The sequence below is a fragment of the Scylla paramamosain genome, chromosome 2, assembly GCF_035594125.1.
Source record: "Scylla paramamosain isolate STU-SP2022 chromosome 2, ASM3559412v1, whole genome shotgun sequence".
NCBI lineage: Eukaryota > Metazoa > Arthropoda > Malacostraca > Decapoda > Portunidae > Scylla > Scylla paramamosain.
Window position 1 is genome coordinate 30,301,291 of NC_087152.1, and position 22,334 is coordinate 30,323,624.

The following is a 22,334-nucleotide window of genomic DNA, read 5'->3' on the forward strand; positions in this document are numbered from 1 at the left end:
TTAGAGAGGATGGAATCACAACCTTCTCGTCTTATCAACTCCTCTCCTCAAACTGACTGTCTTCAGGTTCTCTCTCATCACAGCAATGTTGCAGCTCTTTCTATCTTCTACCGCTATTTTCATGTTAACTGCTCTTCTGATCTTGCTAACTGCAAACCTCCCCTCCTCCTACAGCCTGGCGGCACAAGACTTTCTTCTTTCTCTCACCACAAGACTTTCTTCTTTCTCTCTAATGCAAAAGTTAACCAGCATTCTCAGTCATTCATACCTCTCTCTGGTAAAGTCTAGAACTCCCTGCCTGCTTCTTTATTTACATAGAGTTACATAGAAACATAGGCCATAAAAGACCTTGCGGTTCTCACGACGTGCCGCCCAGCTGATCGGACGCATCCACAAGAGCTCCAAGAATCTACCTAGGTTTTGGTTGTACAGGGGGGTGCCGAGCTTGGGTCCTGTCTCCCTAATAGGAAATTGTGTGATGTGAGAGTGCAGGGGAAGTTAAATGTAAATCGGAAAATGGCCGAAAGGGTGAAATGGGAGAGTAGTGAAAGGTAAACTGTCAGTGAAATCAACAGGGAGAATGGCGGCTGGCACTGTAAAAGTTTTTGAAGGATTCAAAGATGAGGACCTCAGTGTAGCTCATACAAATAAACGAATGTGGAAAATTGAAGAAGAAAATGTGAAAATAAGAAAAATACGTAACTTAGCAGTGATAATAAAGACAGAAGGAAGAGAGAGAGAAGTGGGTGGTGACAATGTTATAAGGTAGCGAGTGATATAACAGAGATGAAGAAGAGGGAGATGAAAAGAGAAAAAGAAAACAGAACTGAGAGAAGAGGTGACAAAAATATTGGGCTTAAACAAGAAGTGCTGTGAAGAAATCCAAGAAACTCAAGAAAGAGGTGACAAAAATAGTGGACTTAAGCAAGAAGTATTGTATGAGCTACACTGTGGCTCGCAACGAGGCCACCACTCGCATAGTCTGACTATGGGATAGGGCAAACTGGGGCTCCCTTCGCCGAAACCTGTGCAGGACTGACTGGCCTTCCATCCTGCAGGCTGGAGCGGAGGTACAGGCGCGAGCCTTCACTTCCCGCCTCTTGGCGCTCCAGGAGCAACACGTGCCCCACCGGGAGTTCGCCGCCAGACCAATGGACCAACCTTGGTTTGGCTACCGCTGCCGAATTGCCGCCAAGGCAAAGTATTCTGCGTAGCTCCACTACAAACAGAGTCCCACTCGGCGCAACAAAGACCTACATCGTGCGGCCTGCAAGAGGATGGTGACAACCTACCGGTGGGCTGTAGGGAGGTGGGAGGAGGACCTGCGGCACCAGCTTGGTGGCCCTGGAGTGGGCAACAAGACTTGGTGGTCCCTTGTTAAGGGCAGACAAGGCCTCAACCGTCAGGACACTCCCTCCTCTCACATTGCTGACGGAATGGTGACCACCAGCAGCAAGGACAAGGCCCAGCTGCTGGCCACCCTTTTCGCCGGGAAGATGGAGGTGGATAGCCCTGAAAGGTCACCCCCTCTTCTGGAGCAGCAGTGCAGAGACTGTCACCAAGGTGGAGGTGATGCAGGGGCTTGTCAAGTGTCTGCTGCGGGGGCTTGATGTGCAAAAAAGCTACTGGTCCCAACAACATCAGCCAGCATGTTTTGAAACAGTGTGCCCGCGAGCTGGCTGTCCCCCTTACCACAGTCTTCTCTGCCTGCTTATGGGAAAATATCTGGCCCTTAGTGTGGAAAGAGGCCTGGGTAGTTCCCGTACACAAGAGGAGCTCCAGATCTGGCCCAAAAAATTATCGACCCATCTCCCTGCTCTCTATGGTCGGGAAAGTGTTCGAGAGGGTGGTGGCAGATGTGGTGTGTCGCCACCTCCAGGACAATTACCTCCTCTCGGACCAACAGTTTGGGTTCAGACCTGGGCGGTCCACCTTCAGTCTCCTCATGCTCCTCACCAGGGGCTGGCAGGACGCCCTTGATGGCAGCCTTGACACTGTTGTGGTGGCCCTGGATATAGTGGGTGCTTTCGACAGGGTCTGGTAAGGGGGCCTTCTGGAAAAGCTGAGGGCAAAGGGGATCCAGGGTGACCTCCTTCAGGACCTTGGCGACTACCTCCAAGGAAGGACCCTCCAGGTCGTTGTCAATGGGCAAGCGTCCGAGTCCCTCCTGGTGAGAGCATCAGTGCCACAGGGCTCAGTGCTGGGGCCAGCCCTGTGGAACATCTATGTGGACGATCTTCTCCGACAGCTGCCGGCGGTCTCAACTTATGCTGATGATTGCACTCTCTCCTGTACCTACCCTCGACAAGAAAGTGTGCGTGCTGCTGAAGAGATCAATCAGCAGCTTGGGTTGATGCAGGAGTGGGGGAGCCACTGGCAGGTGACCTCTGCTCCGGAGAAGACACAGGCAATGGTAGTCTCTCGATCCCCTGCCTCCGAGCCAGCAGTGGAGGGAGGGCTAAGCTTTGGTAGCCTTCCTCTCGAACTCCAGGAGTCCGTCAAGATTCTGGGGGTGGAGGTGGATCGAGGGCTGCAGTTTGATCGCCACATCAAACACACTGCCCTTAAGGCCTCACACCGAGTCTTCTCCTTGAGGAGGGTGGTCAGCTTGCTTGACAGCAGAGGGAGGCTCTTGCTCTACAAGGCCCAGATATGGCCTTATTTGGAGTATGCCACCCTCTCCTGGATGTCCTGTGTTGCCACACACATCAGCAAGCTCGATGGCATCCAGCGACGGGCGCTGCAACTAGTGGAAGCAGCAGGTGCCCCAGCCCATCCTGAGGCTCCCATTGACATGCTAGAACACCACAGGGATGTGATGGCTCTTGTGGTGTTCCACAAGGTACAGGTGCAGGGTGTGCCACATCTGGCGGGACTACGGCTGCCACCCAGAGTCACCTCGTGGGACACGAGAACAGTTTTATCCAGTGGTGACTTAGTGGAAGTGCCGCGTTCCCGCTCCAGCCAACGCCAGCGCACCTTTTGGGGGCGAGTCTCCAGACTGTGGAACGTCTTCGCGTCCTCCGTCCCTCACATCAGGGGGATGGATACCCAGGACGCGAAGTTAGCAGCACACCACTGGAGGGGCTCGTTTCCAATGCCCCTGCTAACAATATTAGCATAAGGCCATAAAGAAAGTATGTATGAGTATATATCTTTATATTTATATTTGTGTTGTGTCACACCCATAAAATAGATTGCACACTGTCATGTGCAACCTATTTTAGGTAATAATGTACCTGTTTAAATGAAAAATAAAAAATAAAAAAAATCAAGAAACTTAAGGAAGAGAACGAGGACTTAAAGAAACCTTTACAAGAGAGAAAGATTAAGGTTGGAAAAGTAAATTAATTAGTGACAGAGGTAGTCAAAAGTTGGAAAGAAGAGAGAGAACAACAAAAGATGTATGTGGAGGAGATAATAAGGCAACAGCGACAGGAATACAATAAAGACATGGAAAAGCAAGTGATTAAAATAATAAAGGAAAAAAGTAATCTTGTGAGAGACATGGTACAGAGAAAGATGTGTGTGTGGTGGTATTTGGGATCAAGGAGAAGAACCTACCCATGAAAATAACTAGAGAGAAAGAAGAGGTGAAAAGGGCTAAGGAAATTATATCAGAAGTGGTAGAGGGAGGTGAAGAGATAATTCAACAAATTGAAGAGGTTTGTAGGCTTGGAAAGTATGACGAAAATGGAACAAAACCAATGAAAATAAGATTCATGTCACAAACAGCAGTGGAACATGTGTTACAAAGAACATAAAACTTGGCAAAAGTAGAAGGAATGAGGGGAATATGAATAAAATGAGACATGAACAAAGAAGAGAGAAGTAAACTGAAAGAGTTGAGAATAGAGGTCCAGTAAAAAAAAAACAAGGAGAGAACACAAGAACAAACAAGGAGATTCATTTAAAAAGTTGTGGACATGAAGGTGAGGAAATGATGGCACAAAGATGCCACAGATCACCAAGTGGAAGCTTAAATATTATGTATACAAATATGGACGGTTTGGTGTTGAACCTATTGGAACTTAAAGACTACCTAAAGAACAATAAACCAAACGTGGTATGTTTAATAGAAACCAAACTAAAAGAGGAAATAACGATGAGATTTGCAAATGAAGCACATGGAAGAGAGGCGGAAAAGGAAAGGGAGGAGTGATGATGGTGGTAAAAGAGAATATTGTTGTTGAGGAAGTGGAATATGGTGATGGAATAGCAGAAACTTCGAGTGTTGGGATTAAGATCAAAGGAAATTAAAAAAAGGAAAGTTATTGTGACATACATATCACCAAAAACTAATGCATGGGAGACCAACAGATGCAACTATGCAACTAGAAACAAGAAATAGCATAGAGGAAGTGATAAGGAAAAGTAACAAAGTGCTCTTAGTAGATGACTTCAACACTAAAGGAATTAACTGGGAGGAGATGAAAATGAAAGAAAATGTTGGGTCATGGAGTGAAGAACTTATGCATATCATGATGGTGAATACAGTGAGACAATGGATAAATGAGCCTATAAGATACAGAGGAGAAGAACATTGACCAAGTATACAATGAGTTCAATGGGAAGAAGTGCTCATGTAACAATAGAAATAGTTCTACAGGAGGAAAGTGTTACACATGAATCAACAATTTAGAAATGGGGGACAGAACTATGCTAAGGCAAACTTTGCAGAGCTTAATAAATTTTATGGAAAAATTAACTGGAAAGAGTTATTTGAAGGTAAAGTAGTGCAAGGAAAATATGATATATTTTTGCGCAAGTATAGAGAGGGGGTGCAACAGTTTGTGCCAAGTTATAGTGAAAATTGGGAAACATGAATGGTATACTGCCAGGTGTGTAGAAGCAAAAAAGAAAAGGACAGGGCATGGAGGAAAATAGTGAGAAAACTGAACACAAATACTAGGAAAGAACACAGAAAGGTAAGGAATGAATATGGTATAATAAAAAAGAGAAGAAAGAAAATTTGAAAGTGACATAGTAAGAAAATGCAAGAAAGAGCCCAAACTCTTCTACAGATATGTAAATGGAAAAATTAAACGGGATGACATAAACAAGTTAAAAAGAGAAGGAAGAATTTATAAAACTATTGAGGAGATGAGTGAACTAATGAATGAGAGTTTTCAGTTTGTGTTTAGAAAGGAAACCCATTTTGTGGCACTGAAAGTGGTATCACAGAATGAGGGAATACAGGAGTACACAGGAATACAAGTAAAGAGACAAGAAATCAAGAAACTGCTGGAAGAGCTGGATGTTAGAAAAGCTATGGGACCAGATCAAGTAAATGGATGGATGTTAAAAGAATGCAGAAACCAAATGGAGGAACCTATGTGGGATATGATTAACAGCTCATTGAAAGAAGGAAAAGTACCAAGGGAATGGAAAAAAGCTAACATAGTCCCAATATACAAAGGGAGAAATAAAATGGAACAATTAAATTACAGACCAATGTCACTAACAAGTACTGTAAGCAAGCTTTGTGAAATAGTAATTAAAGATAGATGGGTGCAATATTTAGAAGATGAAAAGATAATAGCAGAAAAGCAATTTGGATTCAGGAAAGGGAGATCCTGTGTCAAATCTACTGAGCTTTTATACAAGAATAGTAGATGGGGTGCAAGAGAGGGACAGATGGATTGATGCAGTATACCTGGATCTCAAAAAAAACATTTGATAAAGTTTCCCACAAAAGTCTTATGTGTAAGTTAAAGAATGAAGGAGGATTAAAGGAGTAACATTGAGATGGATGGATGATTATTTACAAGAAAGGGAAATGAGAATAGTAATCAGAGACACTACTTCAAGTTGGCACAGTAACAAGTGGGGTACCACATCAATCTGTGTTGGCACCTATTATGTTCCAAATACATGTAAATGATATTACAGAGGATCTAAATGGTTATATAAACCTATTTGTTGATGATGCAAAAATAATGAAAATAATAAAGGATAAAAATGACTGTAAGGAAATGACAAAAGGATATTGACAGGATACATGAATGGAACCAAAGATGGAAACTAGAATTTAATGCCAGAAAATGCCATGTGTTGGAAATAAGAAAAGGTAAAAAGAGACCTTCATTGAATTACAAAATGGGAGAAATAATAACAAAAAGTGATGAAGAAAAAGATTTGAGAGTAATGATCTAGGAAACATTATCACCTGAAAGGCACATCAATGGAATATTTGGCTCTACATACAGCTTGTTAGCAAACATTAGGGTGGTGTTTAACTATTTAGATAAATGATGAAGAAAGTTATAACAAATATGATACAACCTAAATTGGAATATGCAGTAGTAGTTTGGGCTCCGCATAGGAAAAAAGATATACAGAAACTGGAAAGAATACAGAAGATAGCAACAAAGATGCTAAAAGAATTGAAAGACTTAAGCTATGAAGAAAGACTTGAAGAGATAGGATTACCAACACTATAAGAGAGAAGAGAAAAAGGAGACCTAATAGCAATGAACAAATTACTAAACAATATAGAAAGAATACACAGAAATGACTTGGTACCACAGATGGAGGAGGGAGAGAGATGGACAAGGGAAGCAAATAAAGGAGAGTGGATGTTTGAGTGACATCAAGAAATACAGCTTCCCATATTGAACTACTGAAATCTTGAATGATTTGAAGAAAGAGGTGGTTGTGGCAAACAGTGTACACATGTTTAAAGAGAAACTGGATAAATATGGTTATGGAGACAGGACAAAATGAGCTTTGGCTCTTACCCTGTATAATACAACTAGGTAAATACACACACACTGCAATTTTTTTTTCCATAACTTTATGATGAAACATGGTAAATATTTTTTCCACAAAACATCCTTGTAAAATTGGGGTGCATCTTATGCAGAGGTGTGCCTAATATGCCAGCAAATATGGTAAGTTACTAATAAAATTATAAATTTGAGTGTTTAAAAAGGAGGCTATAATTTATTATGAAGACCAGACTTCTTCACAAACTTGAGGAACTCATGTCACAAGGAAAGAGCTCTCTCTCTAGATATCAGCAAGATGCGGAAATTCCCATTTTACTCAACAGGAAAGGTACTGCTCACACAGGTCCACCAGACTGGGACACTCTACCAGAAAGTGTTGCACTCTGTTGTAACACAGTTTTGTGGTCAGTCATGATGAGTGTTGACAGTCATAGGTCATTATAGGGCCGTCCTGAATTTTTTGTGCATGCTTCAAAAAATTGTGGAGCTCAACAACCATTCAACCCATCATAGCACTGCCATGTCACTGTCATGACACTGATGTAACAGTCATAAGTCTGTCATGATGCAATCATTAGTCATAGGTCCATCATGATGCAATCATAAAGAAACAACCATTACAACAGTATCATGACAGAGCTATGACTGTCATGATTGCATCACAACAAACTTAATAGTGCATCACAACAGAGCTAATAATTCTGACATTTGTTTGACACTACAGAACACTGCATCACGATGGACTAAGAATGTGTCGCGAAAATGCTACATATATGGCACATGTTTCGACAGCCCTATAAATGTGTCAAGACAGTATCATGACAGAGCTAATATTCATAGCCTTGTCCTCAGTGATCAGTTCCTGCAACAGGAGCTCCTACCAACCATAACTTGTTCTACCGGCTATCCAGGGGCGCACACACAAAGATCTCTTCCTTTGTTGCCTTTTGGTTGCCTTGTCCTCCTTTGCAGGTGGGCTCTATATTTCACCAGCAGTGTCGGGGTATGAATGGTCTGCAACCTGAGTTCACACAGTAGCACCAACTTCTGCACGTTGTTGTCCATCAGCAACATGCCACTAAAATCCATTGCATAGATGGGGGGGTGCTGCAAAATATGACATGCAGGTATTCGCACAACCGTGACCTCTGATGGCCATCCTATCCCTTTTTAAATTTCCCGTGTTTGCCCAAGTGGTATAAATATGATGCTATTGTGATACCATCATGTCACCATTGTGACTGTCTTGCTCATTGTCACTTTGTTCTGACAGCAAAAATGACCATTAAATTTCGAAATTCCACAAATCTTGACGATGTCATAACACTGTCATGATGTTGTTGTGCCACTCATAGGTCCGTCATGACACTGTCATGACAGACCAGTAATCGTGACCTAATGTCACAACCGCACCAAAAATGCTTATTCTTGGCACTGTCGTGACGAGAATCTTGAATGTGACTGGGGCTTAAGGGGCACTAACAGTCATTACAGTATTATTGTGTTTCTTAGGACATGAGGTAACCACATGTGAGACACATATCCTCAGTTGATCCAGTGCAGTCTGCTAAACATTCACCCACCTGCACAAAATTCTAAATGGATGAATAACAACAGTCCAAATTTCCCCCATTTTAACAACAGCAGCTATTACTGCCACTGTTCAATGACCACTGTCCAAATGGATACAAGGGGTAGGCCTAGAAAGAACAAAGTGGGTTGCAGCCTCTTTGCAAGTCTGTCTACCCATTTGTTTCTTGGGACACTCACATGGGATGGGACCATCAGAATTCAACCTGGTGATCCAAGTCTTAATATGTAAAGCCACTCTATGATGAAGAGAAGCTATGGATGTGTATCAAAGGGCATAAAATTTGCTGGGGCAGAGAGTGCTTTATGAGCCACTAAACATAATAAAGGACAGAGGAAGGAGGGTAATGAAGGGTGAGTATAATGGCAAAGTTTGGAACAGTCAGTTCCAAACCAAAGTTTGGAACATCAGTCTGAACACTGATGCTGCCCTTGGAAGACTGCCATTCCTGGAAAGGCAATACCAACACTAACAGCAGCATCAAACTTAAAACCATCTGTTTATACAGATATTGAGTCAGGATGAACCAAAGAATGGTGTGAAAATAGAGTATGCAAGTGAAATTCAGAGAGTTCTTTTTATCAGTTATATGGCCACATGACTGTATTAGAGAAAACTGCCAATAGCCTACTCTGGGAAACCAGTGTGGGCAGACAGATAAGGAAGAAACATCTAAATCTGCCATGACAGACACAAATCTATAACCAAATGGTTTAGGCAGATTCGGACAGGCCACATGAAGTAGTGAACGTGAATCTCATGAGACTGATAAACAGGAAACAGAGTCTGAAAAGACACTGAACACATTACCAGCATCTCATCAACAAAAAATAAGCCCAATGGGAGGATGCCAGCATCTACTTGATATAGGGGATAACTGGAATGCTCTTGTTGCCAAATGAACACTGTTATGGTGCACAGTTCAATATATGGAGGTGGATTTCAGTAGCAGAATGAATCTCACACCTATAATTTAATTTAGAAAGGATAAGTGATCTGTGTAAAAGAAGCAGTTTCCCTGTCTGCACCCCAGGATGTGTGAGCAAGAACCTTCATAAGAGTTAGTGCCTACATACAAGCAGTCTTCATAAAACTCAAGTCAGCTGACAGTCAAACTTAAGACCAAGAAACAGAAGCAACACATGAGAATACCATGGAGGTGACAGAAATGCCACTGTTTTTGTAGGTGAAAATCAGAAATCACAAGTCACAGCTCACTCAGACAACCTGTTATGGGCTAGCTGCAGCTTCTTAGTTAATAGCATCCACGCTGCAGAAAACATTATCAACAGGTCATCACCATACACTGAGCTACAGACTCTGTCAGAAAGAATACTGGTAACACTGTTAACAGCCACTGAATTGAGTGACATCTTTGAGTCAATAATCTTCCAACAGAGCACTTCCAATCATTACCCATAAAAAGAGAGAAGGCAATTAGAGGAATAGATAATGTATAATTCATCTGTCAGAAGCTATTACCAGAACAACAAAAGTCACCAACATGAAGATAATAACAGTCCAATAAATCTGTTCTCTTTCTTTGGTCAAATGTTTTATGCACACACACACACAGAGAGAGAGAGAGAGAGAGAGAGAGAGAGAGAGAGAGAGAGAGAGAGAGAGAGAGAGAGAGAGAGAGAGAGAGAGAGAGAGAGAGAGAGAGAGAGAGAGAGAGAGAGAGAGAGAGAGAGAGAGAGAGAGAGAGAGAGAGAGAGAGAGAGAGAGAGAGAGAGAGAGAGAGAGAGAGAGAGGAGAGAGAGAGAGAGAGAGAGAGAGAGAGAGAGAGAGAGAGAGAGAGAGAGAGAGAGAGAGAGAGAGAGAGAGAGAGAGAGAGAGAGAGAGAGAGAGAGAGAGAGAGAGAGAGAGAGAGAGAGAGAGAGAGAGAGAGAGAGAGAGACAGAGAGAGAGAGAGAGAGAGAGAGAGAGAGAGAGAGAGAGAGAGAGAGAGAGAGTCATTTGTCCAGTACAAAATTTGGCAGTGGTGCAGGCTGGGGAGTCCCCATGATGAGTACCATCCAAATGATCTTGACCTTTTAAAAAGAACCATAGGCAATGATGGCAGTGCATAGGTGATATGGGTACATTTTTTATATGCATGTATAGTTGGGCTTGCACTTCTTCAATTACTAGCTGGCTATCTCCATCCTCCAGGATGTCAACATTGGCCTGGGACCTTTTTCCATTGATGCTGCTCGCAACGAAATCATTGAATTCACTTGGCCAATTTCCTTCGTGGTGGTCAAAGTATTTGCAGGTCGAGGAAGTCCTGAGGTGGACCCATGGGCCTTCCTGCTGCCCCTTGGCCCAGGGGTATGGGCAGCAATGATTGCTTCCCTTCTACTGCTTTCCACCATCAGCTTTCTTTCTACAAAGTTCTTGCAAAACCACTTTAATAGAGAACATCTTGTCACAAGAAACTTCCATTTCCTCAGTATTGTGCTTCGCCAGTGTGAGTATTTTGACATCAGTGGTAGGAAGATCTGCTTATTTACTAATAACTACCCACTGTTCTCACCAATGAGACAACCTTTACCAGAGCAATAATTTCCATTAAAGTCAATCCAGCTCTCAGTTCTAACCCTAAAATGTTATATATTTGTTCCACTTTGTTTACATTAAATACCTAAGGTAATCTTGGGTTATTCAGTCTCACCTTCTTCAAAATAGCTCATCTTTGCACTTAAATGCACACCAAATTGTGAAAAATAAATAAAAATACAAGTGAGGCAACGGTATACTCCTGAATTAGTGATGATCTGTGTCACTACATGTTATGCAGTGCTACACAAGTGGGTCTGTGGTGATCTGGCATGAATGAGAGCAACTAGATCAGGTGTGTGTCCTGTGACTCTCTGTGAATGAACTAATTTCTCTGTTCATCAGAAATACAATATATGTTCTAGACTCTAAGCTGCCTTGAAATAGCTCCTGCTTCTCTGTGGAAATATGAGTTGGTTAAATACTGCAATGATTCTAATAGTACAAAGAAAATGCTTCAACCTATACCAACCTGTTGAAATTTGCTAAACAGCTTTATATCACTGTTATCATTAAACAGTTTAACCACTTGCTTCTTACTACTACTCAGGCAATTGTAATCTGTGAAAATTATCCCTGTTGAGTATGAATTATATTTTATTTAATTTGTTCCTTTGGTTATTTACATACTACATATTGATCACCATTTGATGTTGATAGGATACATTACTTTGGGAAGCTCTATGTTTAAGATGCAATGAAATGAAGTTTCAAAGCCACTTAGGCTTGGTTTGACTAAACAGATAAAAGAAATAAAGCTAAAGTCATACATAAATTATTAATGGTTATCATGATCCACTAAATCTTTAATGGGATCATCATTTTAGTATTAGCAACATTAATTTTTGACTGAGAAATTTAGCATTTATCAAAGCTAACTATGTGGTTAGTGGTTAACTATGTGATCTGGCACTAATAAAATTAGTATATTACCTTTGCTAAATTGTGAAATTCATTCTTCATCCTCCTCTTTAGTGATATTTGTAATCTAAGGCAAATTTTTATTTTTTCTACTCCAGACCTATTTTAATATGTATGAAAACAGTATTTTATATATATATATATATATATATATATATATATATATATATATATATATATATATATATATATATATATATATATATATATATATATATATATATATATATTTATATATATATATATATATATATATATATATATATATATATATATATATATATATATATATATATATATATATATATATATATATATATATCAGCTATCCTATGTAACACCTTTCCCTTTTGGTCAGCAGCTGTGTGGATGGGCAATGCTTGGTGGTGGGAGCATGTGATGCTGGGGGTGTGGATGATGGTAACTCTGGTGCTGATGCGGAGCTATGAGAGCACCTTGATGTCTCTCCTGGCCGTGAGGCACATGCCACAGCCCTACCAGACCCTCAGGGCAGTGGTCGATGACCATGCAGTGGGCATAATTTTGCACAAGCAGGGAGCAATCATGCAGGCAATAATGGTATGTTACACACACACACACACACACACACACACACACACACACACACACACACATTATATTACCTCTTCATCTTCAAACACTGCTGGAAAAGTCAATACTTCTTCTACTGGGCAGTTCCATTTTTAATTCTAATCTGTGTCATGGCAGGATGCTACATCTGGGATTTTAAGTGAAGTGAAAGCGAGTGAGGAAGAAGGCCGGATCACTAAGCTGCCATTGTTTGCATACGCCTCCAATGTGGATGAGGTTATATCACAAAGCAAAGTAATTGTTGACTATGATGTAATAACAACAGTCGTCAGAAACGAGCATTTTTCTCAAACAGGTACAGTGGAGGTCTTTGCAGTGTGTGTGTGCATGTGCACACACACACACACACACACACGCACACACACACACACACACACACACTACGTGCCTGTGCAAAAAACAACCACAGATTATGCTCTCCTTGCATCTCACCCAGCAAAATCAATGACCACAGCTACATCCTACAGTGAGTAGCTGATTATCTCAAAACTAACATTTATTTAGGCATTCAATTATTCCATGATAACTATTTCCTTACACAAATTACTACAAAAATGCAAATCGAACTATTATTGCTAGTCCAAGTTGGTCCTCTCACACACCATAAGTTTCATAAGTTTTCCCCAATACTGTGCAAACCTTTTTTCTTGGAAAGCATTTTTGACTTTTATGTGCCTTGCAAAGCATTATTTAGTTGTACTTTTCTTCCTTTAGAATTTCATAAATAGGCACATGCTATATATCACTAGGTTTACATGGAATTTATCTAAAAAAAAAATAAAAAAATTGTAAAAACAACTCCATGCATTTTTTTGCAATAAAAACGAATCTGCAGAAAAAGAAAAATGTTTCCAGCATCATAGCTCAAAACTCTGTGAACATTTTACATACTACACTTCATTCAAACCATCTTTTCTATGAGCTTTACAATGATAGCATTCTCATTCTGATATGCACATTAGCTATCAAGAAAATAAGTCAAAACTGAAATCAACAATATATTTGCAGTGATTGTCACCCCTCAAGGCAGTGGTCCAGTATTAATGTATATTGTACATACTACAGTATAAAGTATTTTTGTATTTATATGATGCAAATTAAATACAAGAAAGAATCATAGTTTTGGATTATCACTAGACAGCTCTAACTATGGAGATAATGCATCTAGTATTAATCTTTCTGATGCCTTGCTCCCTCTGGGAATGTCCCCTAAAGGCTTGGACAGAAGAACCTCCACCTCTCCTGACTCAAACATTCCTTCCTTACATGTTAAAGCATTTGGCCTCTATTACTGTAATGCCTATTTCATACATGTATTCCATTGTTCTATTCTTCCATCTTCCAAGTTGTATATCTTCTTAGCACCTTCAACTTTGTTAACAGACTTTCTTTACAAAGTCTTCACTCTTCATCAGGGTTGGAAAAATCCCCATTTTTTTTAATCCACCCCACTGGGTTTTTTTTTGGTTTTATTCTTTTTTTTTTGGAGTTTTATTGTTTTTTTTGTTTCATCTATTTTACTTATATGTAAATCAGCTTAAATAAGCAATTAAAAAATAATCTAGAGCGAAACAAAAGGTTTGAAGTGTTATCTGAAGGACAGATACTTGCTTAGATCATGTTGAAACAGGTTGGTCTGGCTGAACAAGCCTTTGTTAACTTGTGCTGTACAGGAAACGAACAGGTCAGGCTTGACTACTTTTATGTTTTTTATGTATATGTAGAGACAGCTTTGTACTTGCTCAAGCAGCCTTCCTACCCTTATTTTTAGCTAAAGCCACATATCAAATCAACGGATTTTCATAGGTAAATATCATAGGCCAGAAGTCATGACATGTCAATTAAGTCACACCTTTCTCAACCCCACTCCATGTCTGCCTCCTCATCTCCATTACCTCCTTGTTTATACATTTCTCATACCCCCTTTCTATCTCTTCCATCTAAGGCCATCCCCCCCCATTAACTCTCTCTCTCTCTCTCTCTCTCTCTCTCTCTCTCTCTCTCTCTCTCTCTCTCTCTCTCTCTCTCTCTCTCTCTCTCTCTCTCACACACACACACACACACACACACACACACACACACACACACACACACACAAACGCACACACACTGTATGTATTTATGTATGTATGTATGTATTTATGTATGAATGAAGTATGCAAAGCATGGTGGATGCAGAGAGGGAAGGGAATGGGGATGTGGAGGGGAAGAGGAAGAAGCCAGACTTAAGATTCACATCAGAGGCAGCTCTAGCCAATGATAGTTGCCATGAAAAAAAGATGACAGATATCACTTTTGTAAGAAAAATAAGTAGGAAAGCTGCTTCATCAAGTAGGGAGCCATCTGTACATATATAGAACTTATTTATCAATATGATATAAAACTAAATTTTTATATGTAAATTTTTTGTAACCCCCAGCTTTTTTTTTTTTTTTTTAAGTGGGGGGCAGGGAGGTGGCTTTTAATGACAATCCTGCTCTTCATCCTCTCAATATGGCCATACCAAATCTGTGTGGTCCTTTCAGCTCATTCCACTACTCTACAGTTCATACCACTTGCATAACACTCAAAGGAATAGTTCCATCTTGAAATTAGTTGTACAAGGCTTACTAGACTTTTTTTTTAATAAACCTGACATTTCTCATTGATCCTAAAAAAAAATCTGTAATAACTTTACTTCATTTTGATGCATGAAATTAAACTCTATTGTCTTGGCATATACAAACAATGTCAGCATTGTACTAAGAAAGAACAAATGTTTAAATAATAATATTGCTCTTACCTGTTATAAGCTGCCTGAACCATCAAGTCTACAGAGGTCAGTACTTCTAATTTCAGTGATGGCCTTGCTTAACCACTGAATGCCTCTACATGCCTCCCTATGCCAGCCATTTTTGCATTTTTTCCTGAAAATTAAAGAACTTGTTGAAGAAGAAAAAAGTAATGGTAATACACATAAAACTTGTTTACCTTAATGACCATTAATAAAAAAAAAAATGCCCTTCAAGACTGATGATGAGCAAAATCTTGGGTATCTGGCTTGTAATTTGACTTTTCTCTTCACAATTAGCACTGAGAGATCTCCCTCAGTCTCATGGGCTTGACACACGTATCAGAGTGTGATTTTTCGGAGCTTATAATGCATGATGTATGTGCACAATATTCCAGATGCTTATGTACATGAAAATAACTCCAAGACTTACTTTGATATGTGCTAAATAAGCATTTCATTTTTACCTTTTTCATTATTTCTTATCATATTTCACTTATATAACAACTGAATACACCTTTATGCCTAATTTACATTCAATGTTTTATATTTTCCTATCGTAATATTTTATATAATTATTATTTCAATGCTGGCAGCCACTAATGAACCAAGATTAGTGACCTCTCTAGAATCATGTGCCAGGGCTGGAGGTCAGCATGGGTGTGGGAGGGAAGGACAGAGGAGACAAACATATGTGGTGAGTTCATGTATTTCCCAGGCACAAAATATTTGCAGCACAATAAATTTAAATAATCTTGCACACTAGCAAGAACTGTCTATACTAGGAGGGCAGTCCACTCCAATGGGTGACCTGGTCACCATGTGAACACAGCCCTGCTAAGTTACCAGAGAGATAAAACACTCAGCCATCACACTGAAGAACATGGGGAGAGGTGCAGTTTGTTAATTCAAACAGCTCTTTGCATATACATTCCCAAGATGGGTATTCAGTCTTGTTCAGCCATGTACTGTTCAAATAATTCCAAATGGAATAATGGTTTGTCCTTTTTTTTTGCTTTCCTATGGATCCTGAGAGGAAAGGTAACTGTTTTGTAGACTCAGAACTTCTTCCTTTTGTGTAATCAACTCATGTGTCACTGGTGTCATACTGAATTATTCAATTGGCAGGTTCTGTATCAGCCTAATGGCTACTTGGCATTTTGACCAACCTACTCATGATCATTCCTTGAATCCACCTCAAAAGATTTCATGCAGTGAAGTGTGGTGTGAGAGTGGTTGCAGTGAGCAATTACCTGCTTCACCTATCACGCCAACAATCAAGTTCACTTTGCACTAATATCTTAGCAGTATGTTTAAGCATTATGATAAACATCTTATAAGTAGTAGATTTAGGGCAAAGTATAATTTCCAGACATGACCTTCTAGATCTCATCAAGAAGCCAACCAAACAAGCCTGTGAATGCTGACTCATTACTTATGACACAGCCTTGTCACCAAACATGATAATTATTAAGCAAGCAAGCAATGATAGGGTCTTCTTGGTGATTTAAATAATGCTGATACTGTATCAAGAATGAATAAAGAGATTATACAAGGCAATTACAATATTCACAGAGGTACCTTCAATTTATGGATGACACCATGACTTGAGTTGTTAAGCAGGCCCACAGATAAGCTTCAGGACATGATTTTACAGTTATACAAAGATACTAAGAAAGGGTTGAGGATGAATATGAAAAGAACAAAAGTGTTCAATAGTTTTACACCAGACAAAGAAATCTGAACCAAGAATGAGGTCATAGTATATGTTCAAGAATATACAGTATTTATTTAGGGCAGGGGTTCCCAACCTGGGGTACATGTACCCCCAGTGGTACATTTGCACTTTTCAGGGAGTACAATGGGTCTCAGAGAATAACCACTAATGTACAATACATGGTGTTGTAATCTGCAGTTAGATTGCACAATGCTTTTTTTGTTTTCTAATTTTCTTATTTTAGTAAACAAAATTTTTATTTGAATTATATCAAGAGTAGGTGAATAACATTTAGTTTTCACTATTATGGAGCTTCCCTTGACTGCAATCTGAGATAGGCCTGAAAAGATCAGGTACGGGATGTGTATATTATCAACTTGAGACTGGCAGGCGCCACCAGCATGAGTCACTCAGTTCTGTACTGAGCCAGCTAGATTATGGTGAAGATGTGATGATGTTACTTGTCACCAGCACTGTTGCCATAGCTTTGTTGTAAAAAGAAGTCATATCAATATCAGGCTTGTGCCCAAGTTGGTACATGTACTCATACAATATCATGTACTTGTATGTTACTTGGACTCCACTTGAACATTTTACAAGTATTTTCGAGTACAGCATAACTTGAAAATGTAAAAGTAAATTGTGGTGTTTGATGAGCAGTACAGTTGGAGGTGACGTAAGAGCAAGGAATTAGCAAAGATGTGTCCTCTGGGAGGCCAGGTGTGTTAGGTTGGCAACATTGAGATCATGTGAAGTTTAGTGCTAAACTAAACTAAATTATCAATAAGCTAATAGATATAAATGTAAGGGTTGAGACACATTTATCATGATACTCCCTCGACTGCCACTGACAATTTTTTTTTTTTATCCTTAATATATTTAGGGGTACATGGGAACCTATAGAAATGTACAAGGGGTACAGAGGAACAAAAGAGTAGGGCACCCATGATTTAGAGGATAAAATATGTAAATAAAAAAGTATGAGCCCAGACCATGAAAAACAAATCAACAGAAAGATATGAATAGGATGGAGAGCCTTTTAGAAACAAAGCAATGTAATGGAGAGCAATCTCCCACTTAAAAAAAAAAAAGTATATTGGTAACCAATGCATTTTATCAGTCTTAACACACAACTCAGAGCTGGAGCCTCACCAAAGCCTATTATTGTACAAAGCATAAATTGTTATACAGTTGTGAGGCTATGAAAATATACCATACAAAAGAAGGGAGAAATGTGAGATAGCTGTCTTAAAAATCATTTACTTGAGTAAACAAAGGGAGTAATTAGTGTCCATGGAGGAATAAAGAATTGTACTGCTTTGCTAAAATCAAGGGGACCCTCTATATACTAGTATACTCGTACAGAGTCCTTGCTAACATTATCGTCAGTAGCTTTGCCATAAAATGTGGCACAACAACTAGAGAGCAGTTGTGGAATTTATTAATTTGCAAAGGGAATGTAGAGTGATTAGATGGAATGATGGTACTTACCTACAGCTTTGATTACTTAAGGGATTATCAGTAAGTATTCAGTACTAAGTACTCAGTTGTATCAAACTTTAACATGATGCATAAATCTATTATTTCTGCAGCCAAATCTTTAACAGTGAGGCTAATGGGCATGATAATTCAAGAATAATTTGGTCTCAAATGGTACAGGTAATGGTAAACTTAAGCAAACAAAAGTAATGTTTCCCTCTGAATGCTGGAGGTGCCACCGTTACAGGGAGAGCAAAAATTTAACATTGAGTGGACTGTCTTTCTATCTAGTTTACAGTCCTTGGCACTAAAGTTACACAACATTTATAATGTGTAGGCACTTAACAGGTTAATACCACTGAGAATAGTACAGGATTGTTGCTGTTTCACAGTTGCATTTCATCTCATGCCAAAGTAATGTAGAGTTGGGTCAAAACTTTTCTCCTTGAAGTAGGCTGCTACAAGGTTCCTCTTATCAAATTGAGTTACATACAATATCTGTGCAATCCAGTATACAGCATTTTTGTTAGTTAAACATCATTTAAATAATTCAGAATGGATTTTGATTATTTATAAGCTTTCAAACACTTAATGCTCATGGTCTCAATGACATTCAGCCATCCTAAAGACTTCAGACCAACACTGGATATTAAAACAGATTCTGACTCATTTTTGAACAAAATTAAATTTAAGATATATATCATGGCAATCTGAACTCTCAGATTCAACTCACTTTGCAACTTCAGAATTTTTGCACAAACCTAAAATACAAATGTATTACTGGCAATGATTACTAATTTGTCATTCCTTTGAAGACAGTTAATAAAAAAATAAAATAAAATATTTCCAACTTATGTTTGTAATTATTCATGTTGTGTTAATGCTATTAGTACTGACTTTTTAGCTATCTATATCTTTGATACCTTGCTCCCTTCAGCAATGATTCCCGAAGGGGATGACTATAGCAGAAGAACCTCAACCTCTCCATGTTCAAATATTACCTTCTTGCTTGTTCAAGCACTTGGCCTCTATCAAAACCTCTCTGATATATGTACTCCTTTATCCTATCTTTCCATCTGCCAAGTGGCCTTTCTCTCCCATTAACACTTTACAAACTCTTCACTCTTTCTTTATGGTCAAACCACCTCAGTGTGTTCCTTTTTCTTCCATTCCACCACACATCTATTTACACCACTTAAACAGGTACTCATACAAAATAATCTCTCATCTCATTATTCTCACCCTCCCATCTTGTAATCTTGCATCCCCTCTCAGGTAACTTATCTCCACAGCACTCACTCTTGATTGCTGTGCCTTCTTCTATGTAGATTTATCCATATTCTTTAAATCTCTTTTTACATCCATAGGCACATTTCTCCCTTTCATGATACTTGCAAGTGATCCTATGACACATCTACCTTTCACAACCCTTTCTCTCCTCTCCATCCATCTCACCCACAATGTTTAACTAGCAATGTCCCCAGATACTTACTTACCTCTTCTATTCTTTCTATCTCCTTTCATAACCACCTCACACCTGGTTACAGGTGGCACTCTTAACTTGTAAGGTATCCTAGGATCACACACCTCCATTTTTTTTCTTCTCAAACCTTACTTTCCCCAACATTCACTTTCAGTTCCCATCTCACATATATCCTATGGAAATGATCCATCACCCACTGAAGTTCCCCTTCACTCCCAGCTAGTAAGGCAATGTCATCTCTAAACAGACATGCTGGTGCAGACCATTCCCCTCTATTCTGTTTCAGCTGTGCACCAAAGTTCTTTAATATAGCTTTCATCTCCCTCATACAGCCATCCAAAAAAATATTAAACAAATGACATCACTAATCCCTGTCTCATTCCTGTTCCTGCACAGAAAGTTTCTTAGCTCTCCTTCTCCTCTCACAAATGCACTTGCATCTCTATATAATGCCTCAACTCCTTCCTACACCATGAATCTTAAGAACATCCAAGGGGCTTCCCTATCCACTATCATATCCTTTATCAGGGTCTATGAATGCTGCATACAACTTTTGATCCTTTCATAAGTACTCCTCTATTCTAATTACAAAAAATCTGATCCACACAGCTTCTTCCTTTTCCTGAATATTCTTCCTCACTGACCTCAGTTGCTTCACTTTATTAATTTTCATCAGTCTCTCAGTCAATACCTTTCCACAGAGTTTAGGTACCTGGTACACAAAGCAAATTTCCCCCCATGTAATTATTATGCTCATCCCTATAACCTTTTATCTTTGTACAGAGGTACAATAACTGCCCTCCTTCACTCCTCTGGTAAGGTACTTCACATTGCCTCCATGCCAGATTACATAAGAAACATCCAATCTACTACCACTTCACACAATATTTTAACATTTACACAGTTATTCTGTCTATGCCTCCAGCTTTGCCACACTTTAGTCTGGCTATCCCTTTCTCTTCATTTTCATGTGGATAAACACTCACTCTCTACTTACAGAATAGTTCAGTGTACCTAACCCCAACAATGCACCAAGATCTAATGGTGTATCCTCAGTTGTCTTTAAAGTATATGCTGATGCCATCAGCAACTTGCTTTTCAACATATTCCCAGCAGTAGTGGACAAGTAATGTCACTAAGGACTGGAGACAGAGGCAAACTAAAATGTCATCAATTTACATAACAAAGGAAGCAAAACTGAGCCTCTAAACTACAGACAAGTATCCCTAACAAAAGTTGTGTTCAAATTACTGTAAAGCACCATCCATCTCTAAATAATCATGACAACTAATAGAAAACAACTTCATTTCAGATGCACAGCATGGATTTAGAGAGAACAGAAAATGCCCAAGGCCCATTTCATGCTACCCTTTTCACATGGCTGTCTGAAGATGGTGTGTCATCTGTGATATCACTCTGTCAATAGGAAGATTAATCAGAGCTGCTAAATATCTTTGTATGAGATGCAAGAACACTGTTGCCACATAAACAGTAGCAACATAAAAACCTATCAAAGAAGAATGTTTGTCAGCTCCAATTAATTTTCCCATGAACAGTGACACACACTGTCTCCAGACAGATATGCAAAATGAGTAGTGGAAGCAGGTATAACATTATATCTTGTTACCTAAATGATTTCAAGGATGTTAGGAATCAAGAACATTGTGAATAGAAAAAAAAAAAAAACAAGATTAAAGATGGTTCCACTGCACATTTAGTTACAGGCAAATGGTTTCATGTATCAGATTCATGATACATCAGTCATGATCTCAATGATTACCTATGCATAGTGGAATCCCTGAAAGAATGAGTACTTGGCCCAGTCCTTTCAATCATTTACATCAGTGATCTTGTAATTAGCCTGGAATCAATAGCCAGCATTATCCACTTCTTTGCAGATAATGTCAAAATCTACAGAACAATAAGAATTCTATCTGATGGTGAGACTAGCAAAGAAGCATAAAGAGACTAGAGAATTGTACTACTGGGTGGTTGCTAATCTTCAACACATATAATGTAACACTATGCACACTGGAGGGAAAAAAATATTCTGATGAACACAGCTAAACTACAGAAGGCACGAAGAACAAGGAATTGGAATTACATTTTCATTCAGTCTAGTTATCTGGAAAAACTTATAGCAAAAGGTAAAAGCAGATTCCAAATGATAAAAGAAATCTTATCATATCTGACAAAGATATTTTGCTGTGTCTCTTCCCATCTGCTGGTAGTACATCTAATCTTTTGGGTCCACCTGTAAGCTTGATACTGCTGGAAAAGACAGTTGCCCTCATCTGCAACTCCTCACTCCCTCCCCATACTCTATCAACTTCTACCTTACTCATTTCTCCCATTCCACTTTGCATCTAAACTGGAAACTTCACATCTCATCTCTAGCTAAAACAGCTTCAATGAAGTTAGGCATTCTGTGATGTCTCTGCCAGTTTTTCTCACCCTTCAAGGTGGTAACTATGTACAGGGGCCTTATC

At 39.4% G+C, this 22,334-nt stretch overlaps 1 protein-coding gene and 1 long non-coding RNA gene across 4 annotated transcripts in view; one reads left to right on the top strand and one right to left on the bottom strand.

Moving 5' to 3' along the window:
- LOC135112946 (uncharacterized) overlaps nucleotides 1–22,334 on the bottom strand; it is a 46,042-nt gene that overhangs the window by 11,274 nt on the left and 12,434 nt on the right. For all 3 annotated transcript variants that reach the window (XR_010274636.1, XR_010274640.1, XR_010274632.1), the window contains exon 2: nucleotides 15,179–15,302. This is a non-coding gene — a long non-coding RNA (uncharacterized LOC135112946). The remainder of the gene's footprint in view (nucleotides 1–15,178; nucleotides 15,303–22,334) is intronic.
- The window catches only part of LOC135112938 (uncharacterized), a 33,833-nt gene continuing 21,756 nt past the window's right edge, over nucleotides 10,258–22,334 (top strand). The window contains exons 1-3 of the mRNA XM_064027895.1: nucleotides 10,258–10,774; nucleotides 12,146–12,363; nucleotides 12,514–12,691. Coding sequence (XP_063883965.1) covers nucleotides 10,648–10,774; nucleotides 12,146–12,363; nucleotides 12,514–12,691 — 523 coding nt within the window. The 5' untranslated portion in view covers nucleotides 10,258–10,647. The remainder of the gene's footprint in view (nucleotides 10,775–12,145; nucleotides 12,364–12,513; nucleotides 12,692–22,334) is intronic.